The following is a 12628-nucleotide window of genomic DNA, read 5'->3' as shown; positions in this document are numbered from 1 at the left end:
TAAAAATACTTGTATTTGGAAATAAATTCAAACTTATAAGGAGTTATAAAAATAAAATAATGTAGAGAATAGCTATATACCTTTTACCCATACTCATTACTGTTAAAATTTTACCCCATTTGCTTTCTCTGTGTTTGAGACAACACATTTGCTGTCTTACGTACTCACGCTTTTGCATATGTTTCCTCTCTCTCCATGCATGCATGGGTGCGCGCACACACACACACACACACACACACACACACACATTTTAAAAACATAACCAATACCTCCAGTTCCAAACTGTCCTCCCAGGTTTCTTCCTTCCCTTTTTCCATTTTGTATTTGTATGTCCTTTCTTCTACAGTGGGAACCCTGGCTCAACATCAGTGTGTTTATCAGCAATATGCACATAGTTACTCTTTTGCTCAATCCCAGAGTGCCTCTAAAATAGTTTCAAGATTTCTTCACCTATGTCACTGCATTAAATAGACCAACATAAAAGTTCATGATCTATTTGTAATTCCTGTCTTCATACACTACTCTGCCCAAATCTTGAGGGCATGTAGTCAAATACTGAGTTTATAAATTATTTGGATTAATTCCTCTTTTCCCCTTTTGCTGTGATTATGATATGCATTTAAAATAATACTAGATTCATTTACTTCAATTTGCTTTCACTTTTCATTTTTCCCCTTCTTAGTTTTTTCCTTGATTTAGTTTTATTTTTGAATATGTAGATTAATATGCTTTTGAAAGTCAAAACTCTGCAAAAAGTAATACTCAGAGAAGTGTTACTTTCTCCTGTATACCATCCATCCCATGTCGCCCATATTGCTTTATGGTTTTATGATAATGACATTCAGATATATTTTTCTTATTTTTCTTTTCATATGCAAAATGTAGCATACTGTATATGCTTCTTTACACTTTGGTTTTCTCACTTCTTTTAGAAGTCACTTCATATTCATAGTGATTTCCCTTGTTCCTTTTTACAGCTGCATAGTATTCCATTTTATGAATGTACCATAATTATGCAACTGACCTCCTGTATTTGAACATTTAGGTAGTTTTCAACAATTTGGAATTATAAATAAGGCTGTAATGAATGTGTTTTCATATTGGTGGAGGTGTATCTTCAGGATAGATTCCTAGAAGCAGGATTTCTGGGTCAAGGGGTAAATGTGTATGTATATAGTTTGGTTAAGTAGTGCCAAATTCCCCTCTATAGGGGTTGTAGTATTTTGCACTCCTGCCAGCTATGAATGAGAGTGCCTGTTTCCCTACAGCCTCATCAGCAGAGTATACTGTCAAGTTCTTGAACTTTTGACAGTATGGTGGGTAAGAAATGGTATTTCAGTATAGTTTTAATTTGCATTTCTCTTTTTATGAGTGAATTTGAATATCTTTTCATATGTTTAAGGACTGTTTTATATCTTTATTTATTTATTTATTTATTTATTTTAAAGATTTTATTTATTTATTCGACAGAGATAGAGACAGCCAGCGAGAGAGGGAACACAAGCAGGGGGAGTGGGAGAGGAAGAAGCAGGCTCATAGCGGAGGAGCCTGATGTGGGGCTCGATCCCATAACGCCGGGATCACGCCCTGAGCCGAAGGCAGACGCTCAACCGCTGTGCCACCCAGGCGCCCCTATATCTTTTTTTAAATTGTCCATTTCTTTTGCATATTTTTCTAATGGAATGTTCTCTTTTTGTTAATGTTTTTTTATAAATGTTGGAAATTAGCTTTTTATTACTGATATATGTTATAAATATTTTCCATTTTGTCATTTTTTCTTTTGATTTTACTTAAATTATTTTTCACATGGAAAAGTTTCTACTTTTATGAAGTCAAATTTTTAAATATATTTTAAGCATCTGCATTTCTGTTTATAGTTAGAAAAATCTTTCCTTATACTCAGATAGATAATTGAGGTAATCAGTTTTTTAGTTTTAATGTTTTAGAATTTATGTAAGTTTTGTGTATATATATATGTATATATATATATATACATATATATATATATAATTTTACTTTTCACACTTAGATTTCTGATCCATTTAGAGTTTATTTTGTGTATGGTATGAAGAATGGATCTAATCTTACTTTTTTCCAAATGACTAATGAGTTGTCCCAAGATCATTTATTAGAAAGATTTTGTCCGAGTGATTCCAGTCTCTCTCTGGATTTTCTCTTCTGTTCCTTTGGGTTTATTTATGTTCAAGTCCCATACTATTTTAATTATAGAGCCTTTGTAATATTTTTAATTTTTTAAGGACTAGTCTGATGGTTTGTTGGTAAACTGGCTCTCCAGAGAAGGGGAAGGAGAAGCCCTGATTTGTAGCATTTTCCAATTTCAGTGGTGTGAATATGCCTACTGTGGCCAGTTTCTCCCTTTCTCCCTTCCTCCCTCCCTCCCTTCCTCCCTCCTTCCTTCCTTCCTTCCTTCCTTCCTTCCTTCCTTCCTTCCTTTTGAAGTGTAATTGACATACAATGTTATCCTAGTCTTGGTGTACAATATAGTGATTACACAATTCTATACATTCTATAAATATATTGTACAGTTTCAAGCTACCAAGCTAGTTTAACCACCAGCTCACAAAATTTCTGAATATTTACAATCAGCTGTGAGCCAGCTCCAGCATACCAATAGGTTAGTGCCTATAAGAGCTCTTCCTTTTAAGTCTTTTCCTGTATTTTTTTCGGGGCACCTGGGTGGTTCAGTCGTTAAGTATCTGCCTTCGGCTCAGGGCATGATCCTGGAGTTCTGGGGTCGAGCCCCCACGTCGGGCTTTTCCGCTGGAAGCCTGCTTCTTCCACTCCCACTTCCCCTGCTTGTGTTCCCTCTCTTGCTGGCTGCCTCTCTCTCTGTCAAATAAATAAATAAAATCTTAAAAAAAAAAGTCTTTGCCTATATTTTCATGTGAGTTTATTTTCCATATGAAATTTAGCATCAGCTTGTCTAGCTCCAATTTAAAAGGCCCACTGGAATTTTTTTTAGAATCACATTAAATTTATCAATTAACTTGGGGAGAACTGACATCTTGATAATGTTGAGCTGTCCTAAAGAGAGATGTCTTCCCATTTTTTTCAAACTCATGGTGTCACTCAAGAATAATAATAAAAAATTAATCAATCAATCAAATCAAACCAAAAGCTTTCTTTATTAAAAAAAGAATGAGTTACAGTTTTCTTTATATAGATTTTAAACATGCTTAAGATTATTCCTAAATATTTTATCTTTAGGTTTTTCTCCCCATTCATTTTATCTTCAAAAAATGCTATTTTTGCATGTTAATTTATCATCATGTTATCTTGCTAAATATTTTTTATTGTTTCATTAAGTTTTGTCATTGATTCTTTAGGGGAGTCTAGATATGTTATCATGTCATCTGCAAAAAAGAGATAATTTTATTTCTTCTTTTCCTATTTTTATCTCTTGAATTGTATTCTCTAATTAGTTGCAATAGCTAGTATCTTCAGAATAGTGATAAATAGTAGTGGAAAAAATGGGCATCCTTGTTTTGATTCTGACCTTAAGTGGGAATGCCTCTAGGGTTTGTTAAATAAATGTAAGATGCTGGCTTTAGGACTGAGGTATAAATGTTTTATGATATCTGCCCATTTTTATTTTCTCAAGATTTTTTTTTATTAGGAATGGGTGTTCAATTTTTTCAAAGGCTTTTTCAGCATCTATAAAGTTTTTCTCTTTAAAACTGTTAATATGTGAATCATATGAAAAGATTTTCAGATATTGAACCATCTTTGAATTTATGGTATAAACCTTACTTGGTCTTAGTGTATTCTATTCTTAATGTTCACTTATATTTTATTTTAGATTTGTGTATCAATATTTGTGATATTGGTCTGTAATTTTTTTCTTTGTACTCTCTTAACAAGTTTAGATATCAGTGTTACATTTGCTGCAAAAAAGGAATTTGAGAGTTTTTCATTTACTGTGCTTTGAAACAATTTATGTAGTTTGTGATTATCTGATCTCTAGGGATTTGTTCGGGTTCACCTGTGAAACCACACAGCCTTGGTTCTTTCTTTTTTGTGAGGTATACTTCTGGGGGTTTTTTGGTGGAGGGATTGTTTTAAGCTTTTTATTTCTATTTGTCTAAAAATTTATTTTCTCTAGAGGTTTTTTTTTTATAAAGATTTTATTTATTTGAGAGAGAGAGAGAGAGCATAAGCACACGCATAAGCAGGGGAGGGGAAGAGTGAGAGGAGAAGCAGACACCCCACTGGATTCTCATTGTGGGTCTCATCCCAGGACGCTGGGATCATCATCTGAGCCGTAGGCAGATACTTAACCCACTGAGCCACGAGGTGCCTTTCTCTAAGTTTTTTAATTTATTTGTATAGAAGTAAGCAATGCCTTATCTTATGAATTTTAAACTTTCCTTTGTATCAATAGTTATATTCCATTGTCATTTCTTAATTGTATATATGTGCTTTCCTTTTCTATTTCTTGGTTACCTTAGCCAGTGATTTGTTTACTTTGTTTATTGCTTCAAAGAACCAGCATTTTGATTTATTGATTTATTTTTCTTTATCTTATTAATTTATGGTTCTGTTTATATATAATATAATTTCTTTCTTCTTCTATCTTTTTATTTACTTTGTTGGTTTTTTTTCCCTTAGTATTTTAAGTTAGGAATTTAATTAATTTATTGCCATTCTTTCATTCTTATTGATGTAAATATTTTAGGCTATGAATTTTCCAGTGATCATTGCTTTAAATGTATCGCATAGTTTCTGATATGTCATGTTTTTGTTATTATTTTTTAGAAATTCTGTAATTTCTTTTTGTGTTTTCACTTTTACCCAAGAGTTATTTGATAGAAAATCTTGTAATTTCCAGTAAGAAGAGCTTTTTGTGTTTCCATTTCATTTTTAAATTTCTAGTGTTATTGCATTGTGATTAGAGAGTAGTGTTTATAATATTTCTATTGTGGAAACTACTGATGTTTTCTTTGTACTTTGCTACATGATCAATTTTTGTGGGTAGTTCATGTGTACCTGAAAAGATATATTCTTTCTTATCAAGGTATATATTTCTAGTGTATACATATCTAAGAGATTTACCTTTTTTATTTTATTTCGTTCTTTTATGTCATTGCTTAATTTTTATTCACTTGACCTGTTTTACTGAGACTGGTGCTTTAAAATCTCCTGTTATTATTTTTTTTATTTCTTTTTATATCTCCTATAAATTTTGTTTTATGTAGGTTTATTGTTGTATTTGCTGCATGGATGTTCTGAACCGTCATATCTTCATTGTGGGATGTGGATTTTATGAAGTGTACTTTTCTGATGCATTTAATTTTTTGGAGGTGGGAGGGGCTTGGGGTCTACTTTGTCTAGTATTAGAGTTGTAAGTACTTAATGTCTCCACCTGCCTTGCAAATCTTTGTCCATCTCTTTATTTTTAGCTTTTCTGAGTCACTGAATTTTAAGTATCTCTCTTATTTATAGTATGGATTTAAGTTTTGCTCTATGAGCCATTTTAAAATAATGGATGAGTGAAGCTTTTTCACATTATTGATATGACTGTGAAATTTGGTCTCAACTCTGTCATATTATCTTATGATAACAGTGTTTACCATGTGACATTTATTGTATTTCTCAATTTGACTATTCTTCTTTGCTTTTTGTCATTTCTTTTGATATTCAAGGTTTGTATTTTATTATAGTAGTCACCCTCTATTAATAATTTTACTAGTGCCATTAATTCCCTTTTTCTTACTTAACCTTTTGCTGTTAGTTTTAAATGGTATATTTTGACTGCCACCTATTACCTAGCCAGCAGTCAATGCACTTAATTTATTTTCCCCAACCACTAATCTGTTTACTGCCCCATAGTTTTACCTTTTCAAAGTTGTCCTATGAATGGAATCATGTATACAGCCTCTAGTGGCTGACTTTCATGCAGTATAATATTTTTCGAAATATATCCAGGTTGTATGGACCAGATGTTGTTGCATGTTCCTTTTAACTGCTGAGCAGTATTTCCTTGTATGTCTGCACCACAGTTTTGTTTGCTTTGTTATACTTTTTATTTTGAAGTGACTACAGTCTCACAAGTAGTTGCAAAAATAGTACAGATAATCTCACATATCCCCCAACTTCCCCAATGGCAATATCTTACAAACCAGGAAATTGGTATCAGTACAATATAATTAACTAGGCCATAGGCCTTATTCAGATTTCATTCATTTTTACATGCACTCATATATATGTGTGTGCAGGTTTTTTTACACAACACACATATACCACAATTACAAGCAAGATACTATACTGTATTGTCCATCAGCACCAAGGAACTTGCTCCCTCATATGAAAACATTTTTATAGTCACAGCCCTCTTCTCCTCCCTGGCAAACACAAATTTGTTCTCCACATCTTTAATTCTGTCATTTAGAGAATGTTATATAAATGGAATCACACACAGTGTATAACATTTTGAGACTGGCTTTTTTTCATTTAGCACAATGCCCATGAGATCCACCCATGTATGTATCAATCATAAGAGACTCTTAAGTATAGGAAACAAACTGAGGGTTGCTGGAGGGGTGCTGGGTAGGGGGATGGGGTAATTGGGTGATGGACATTAAGGAGGGCACTTGATGTAATGAGTATCAGGTGCTATATGCAGCTGATTAATCACTAAATTCTACCCCTGAAACTAATAATACACTATGTGTTAACTAAACTGAATTTAAATAAAAAATGTTTAAAAAGAAAAAAATAGTTCATTTATTTTTATTATTGAATATTATTCCATGTTATGGTTGTATCACAGTTTGTGAAAGCTGAGTGAAAAAACTACATTGCATTATTTTCCTTCACAGAGGCTGGGGAAAAGATTTTAAGTATTGCCAAAGTAATGTCAGAATACATTTTTTATACATCGGTGAAATCTTTGAGTTAAATATATTAATTTGCAATTTTTTTCTCTCTTATAGGAATCTTTGCTATAGAGATTTCTGACACACGAAAAGATTCTTCACATCCTTGGGAAAGGTCAAAGTTACAAACTGATTTTTTTTTTTGCTACATGATTGCATTTATCTTTTGAATGCTTGACAATGTTAAATGTATTTATTATCTTTGTGCCTCTGAATCTCTGTTCTCATGTGCCATATTGCAGTGATCTGAGATGACTTATAAAAACAAAAATGCATATGGCTCTTTCTATCCGTGCAGTAATAGTGAGTGTAAAATCTGCTTACTTCACTATTGAACACTGTTATGTTAACTATCCGGAGTAAATAAAGAAGCTTATAAAAAGAGGGAAAAGTGTTTTTACAAAACTGATTTCCTTTCCTTTCTTGATATCTCAAATAATTGGTTGGTTAAATTTTTTCTTTGTGATTTATGCTTTCATTGCTGGAGAAGTTGTGCCAAAATAGGCAAAGTTTACCAATACTGGCCTGGGACCCAATATTCCATTTGGGAACCAACCTGACATAATTTCCAGGCCATAATCTGATTTCAAAGCAGCAGATATTAGGAGTGTGTCACAGTTTTTAAATCCATAATATTGTACCACTAATTAACATACATTTTCTGCAATTGTGTTTACCCATACTATTTTTAGAAAGGTAGGTGATGCTCTATTTGTCAAGAATGTAAGATTTTTAAAAAATCTGTATTTTAATAAGTTTTCTTTAAAATATTAAAGTACTGCAATCAACTTAATTGCCATTTTATTTATTTTTTTGCCTATGGCAGGTGTCTGTAACGTAGAATAACAAGTTTAGTGATGTTTTCTTATTTCTCCTAAAATTTCCTAAATCTCTTGCCTTTTCTCTCCATAGGCTTTGATTTAATGTTGATATTAAAGCCTGAACACAACTGTATTTTACTGATTGATATGAGCTATTTATTTGTATTCTTGCCATTTTAATTTAAAAAAGTCCTGTCATTAATAATATTCATATCAAGTAGACAGTTTCTCATTTTATATAGTTGTATGCAGTATCTCTACAGTAGGACAGTGCCCTTATTTAGGTCTTATTTAATCACTAGTACTCTGATATTTTACTATAAATTCATGCTATATATTCACTTTAGTTTGATTTTTAAAAACCTTGAGGTTTACTCATCTAGTTCAAGACAGTCATTACAGACTGGTTTTAAAAATTGAAAAATTTTAAAAAGATGTCCTTTTTATAAACATTTTGGAGAATAATATATAAATATGTTGTTCTTGCTAGAATTAAGTAATATACTGATAAATATGCAAAATTAACCTTTGGTAAGTGATATAGTGACCTAAGCACTAGGTCACCACAGCATTAATTTTAGTCTATGTACCTCCTAGAAGAGCTGACAAGGAGCTGAGTGTCACCTGTCATTTGCATTTAACATATGTTTTATGTGGAGGGCAGTATATGGGGAGGGGAACCTGAGAGAATAGGAATGAAGTACGTGAGAAAATATTTCCATACTTGATTAGAAGTATACTGTACTTGACTTGTGCCGTTAATTACAGAATGTTTAAAGGAAAATTATATGCTAAGTATAAACGGGTCAACATTATCCAAAGGTTGGGAAACTGCAACTGTATTCTATGTTGAAACTCAAAGAAAGGATTTTTTCTTATGTTAATATTTTAGAACACATATCATTTTATTTTATTTTATTTTATTTTATTTTATTTTAAAGATTTTATTTATTTATTCGATAGAGATAGAGACAGCCAGCGAGAGAGGGAACACAAGCAGGGGGAGTGGTAGAGGAAGAAGCAGGCTCATAGCGGAAGAGCCTGATGTGGGGCTCGATCCCATAACGCCTGGATCACACCCTGAGCTGAAGGCAGACGCTTAACCACTGTGCCACCCAGGCGCCCCTAGAACACATATCATTTTAAATGAGATTCTAATCACTTGAGATAAATATATAATAGCCTATTGATATGGTAGAGACTATCGTAAAATACACAATACAAAAACTATATGAAACATATTCTTTTCTTGATGACAAAAAAAAAATCTGAAAAAGAGCTTTCAGCTTTGAAATGTCATGTTCAATACAAAGCATCCACTCTTGCTGAAGTAAAGGTGTTTTGAAAGAATATTGTTAACCTTCCAAGTTAAATATCTCATGGGTGTTGTGTTTCATTCAATACATCTAAACTAAATTCAACAATGTCTCCCCCTTGCATTCTCGGCCTTTGTTTCCCATGGTAGAGTGTCATCAGCTACCATGCAGGTGCCTGAGCCCTGTGCCCACATGCCATCTCAGGTCACTCCATTCCCCTCTCACTCCACACACTTAAATGTCAACTTAAATGTCATTTCCTACTACACAGTATTGTAGTAGGAAATTAATGAAGAAATTAATGAAGACCTGATTAAGTGAAAAACCTTCCCACGTTCATGGATTAGATGGCTTAATATTGCTAAGATGGCAATATTTCCCCAAACCATCTTCAGGTTAAATACAATCCTTATCAAAATCCCAGTGCAGTATTGCTTTGTTTTGGTTTTTTTGTAGAAATGGAAAAGCCAATCTTAAAATTTATATGGAATTGCAAGGGACCCAGAATATCCTAACCAGTCTTGAAACAGAAGAACAAAGTTGTTATATGCAGGTAGTGAATCATGGAACTTTATATCAAAATCTAGGGATGTACTGTATGGTGACTAACATAATATAATAAAAAATTATTATTAAAAAAAAGAACAACAAAGTTGGAGGATCCACATTTCCCAATTTCAAAAGTTACTACAAAGCTGCAGTAATCAAAATAGTGTAGTACTGGCATAAGGATAGACATATGGATGAATGGAATAGAATTGAAAGTCCAGAAATAAACCCATACATCTATGGTCAATTGATTTTTGGCAAAGGTGCCAAGACCATTCAATGGAGAAAGAATAGTTTCTTCAGCAGTGATGCTGGGACACCTGGATAATCACAGGCAAAAGAGTGTAGCTGGACCCTTACATACCACATACAAAAATCAACTCAAAATGGATCATAATCTAAAATTAAGTGCTAAACTATAAAACTCCTTGAAGAAAGCATAGAGTCAAATCTTCATAGCCTTGGATTTCACAATGGTTTCTTACATATGACTTAAATGACGAGCAACAACACAAATAGATAAATTGGACTTCAGAATTAAAATCTTTGTACATCAAAAGGCACTATCAAGAAAGTAAAAGATAACCCAAATAATAGGAGAAAATATTTGCAGATCATGTATCTGATAAGGGTGTTAATATCCAGAAAAATAAAGAATTTTTACAACCTGACAACAAAAAACGACCCAATTAAAAAATGGGCAAAGGACTTGAGTAGGCAGTTCTCCAAAGAAGATATACCAATAGTCAATAAGTACGTGCAAAGATACTCATTCTCATTAGTTATTAGGAAAATGGAAATCAAAACTACAATAACATATCACTAGGATGGCTATCAAAGGAAAGATAGACAATAATAAATACCATTGAGGATGTAGAGAAATTGGAACCCACTGCTGGTGGAAATATAAAATGGTGCAGCCACTGCAGGAAATAGTTTGGCAGTTCCTCAATAAATTAAACATAGAACTACCATATGACCCAGCAATTCGACTCCTAAGTATATATCCAAAAGAACTGAAAAAGTATTCAAACAAATATTTGTACATGAATATTCATAGCACTAATTCGAAATAAGCAAAAGGTAGAAACAAATCAAACGTCCAACAATTGATGAATGAATAAACAGAATGTGATCTAGCCCTACAGTGGAATTAGTCATAAATATGAATGAATTACTGATACAGGGATAGCCCTTGAAAACTAAGTAAAAGAATCCAGACATACAACCACATATTTTAAGATTCCATTCATATGCAATATCCACAATAGGCAAATCCATAGAGACAGAATGCAGATTAGTGGCTGCTAGAGGGCAATGGAGAGGGACAGCTTAGTGGGGACAGGGTTTCTGTTTAGGTGATAGACAAGTTTTAGAACAAGATAATGGTAATGGTTATACAATATTACAAATGCACTTAATGCCATTGAATTGTATGATTTTAAATGGTTAAAATGGTAATTATTCTGTGTATTTACCACAATAAAAAAGTCATTTTCTGAAGTTTTCTCTGACTCCTAACATTGGTCTAACTGGGTCAGATTCTCCTGTAAAAACCCCCAATATTTCTCCTTTAGAAGACAGTTATAATTAATTATTTGTATAATTATTTGTCTCGTATCTTTCTTCTGTACTGTAAGATATATCAAGGCAAGGGATGATAGCTGCCTTCACCATTGTATGTGCTAGAGTGTAGCACAGTGCTTGACACATACTAGGTATTCTATAAATTCTTCTGGAACAAATAAGGGAATGAATTATCCCCAATTCCTGGCAAGTCTATCGCATAAATATCTTTGGAATGAATCTACTTTTTTCTCTTCTTACTGTAATCCAGATCATAATAACCTCTTAATCTAGAATAATGCAATACCCTCCTATTTGCTGTCTCTTCTTTCAGTCATACTTTAATTTAATCCATTCTTTACACCGTAATCAAAGAAATAGTTTTTAAAACACAAATACAATCACATCCCTCTCCACACACATATGCTGTGAGTACCAAATTTGACATAAAATATTGATATTAAAGCCCAAGTTCTTTAACATCGCCATCACAGAGCTCTCTGATTTGGTTCTTCTTTTTTTAATCTCTTGAGTGTCATAACCCATCCCTCCCACATTACAATTATATATTATAGTTATTCTAAATTACTTTCAGCACTTGGAACAGTTTATGCTCTTTCATCTCTTGGCCTTTGCACATGCTCTTTCCTCTGCCTGGATCACTCACATTTTCTCTCTCATTCCCCCTCCCAGCCTGGAAAATTCTCATTTGGCTTAACATTGTGTCTTCAGCCCCTCCCTGTCATAATGCCTGGCACATAGCATGTGCTCAACAAATATTTCCTTTAAAAAATGGAAGTCTAACTAGATTTCTTGTCTGCATTCTTATGTATTCTTCTATTTGTTATTAATTTTACTTATCCTTTGTAGTCCATTGCATTCTTATTGTGTGGTCTTGTTTGTATGTCATACCTGCTAGACTGTGAGCTCCATGAAAGTAGGGAGAATAGTCTGATTTATTTATCATGGTACAGACTTTGCTAGAATTATGGTGGCTTCCAGTTGATATATATTGATTGAAAGAATATAGAATATAGGTGGTTAAAATCATAGGTTCTAGAGTCACACTGCTTGACTTTGAATCATGTCTCTACACTTACTAGCTGTGTACTTAAGTTAAACTTTCTAAACTTTATTTTCCTTATTTGTAAAAGATGTGTCTATAATAGTATCCAACTCAAAATAGTATCATGTGGATTAACTGAGATAATAATATATCTAGAGTGTTTAGTCTCAGTACAATGTCAATATAGTAGGTGGTCAGTAGATGTTTTTAGTATTTGTTGAATTAATAAAGAAATGCATAGGTTTGAGACTTAAGAGAGAAAACTTGGCTGAAGAAAAAGATTTGGTAGTCCTCTGCAGGTATAGGATAGGAGATCAAACAAATGAAAAACAAAATAGGGAAAACAGAAAGTAGTTCAGGAAGAGAAAGATTACGTGTGGTTTACCAGATGGCTTCAGTTGTAAATAGTACTTC

The 12628-nt window shown here is 33.0% G+C and overlaps 1 protein-coding gene across 1 annotated transcript in view; it reads left to right on the top strand.

Annotated features, from left to right (window-relative positions):
• Positions 1-7642, top strand: part of TSGA10 (testis specific 10) — a 161619-nt gene extending 153977 nt beyond the window's left edge. The window contains exon 20 of the mRNA XM_008699777.2: positions 6954-7642. Coding sequence (XP_008697999.2) covers positions 6954-6978 — 25 coding nt within the window. The 3' untranslated portion in view covers positions 6979-7642. The remainder of the gene's footprint in view (positions 1-6953) is intronic.
• The last annotated feature ends 4986 nt before the right edge of the window (positions 7643-12628 follow it).

The sequence above is a fragment of the Ursus maritimus genome, unplaced genomic scaffold, assembly GCF_017311325.1.
Source record: "Ursus maritimus isolate PB19 unplaced genomic scaffold, ASM1731132v1 scaffold_6, whole genome shotgun sequence".
Classification (NCBI taxonomy): domain Eukaryota; kingdom Metazoa; phylum Chordata; class Mammalia; order Carnivora; family Ursidae; genus Ursus; species Ursus maritimus.
The sequence above is the reverse complement of the archived record's forward strand: the minus strand, read 5'-3'. Positions and strand labels throughout refer to the sequence as shown.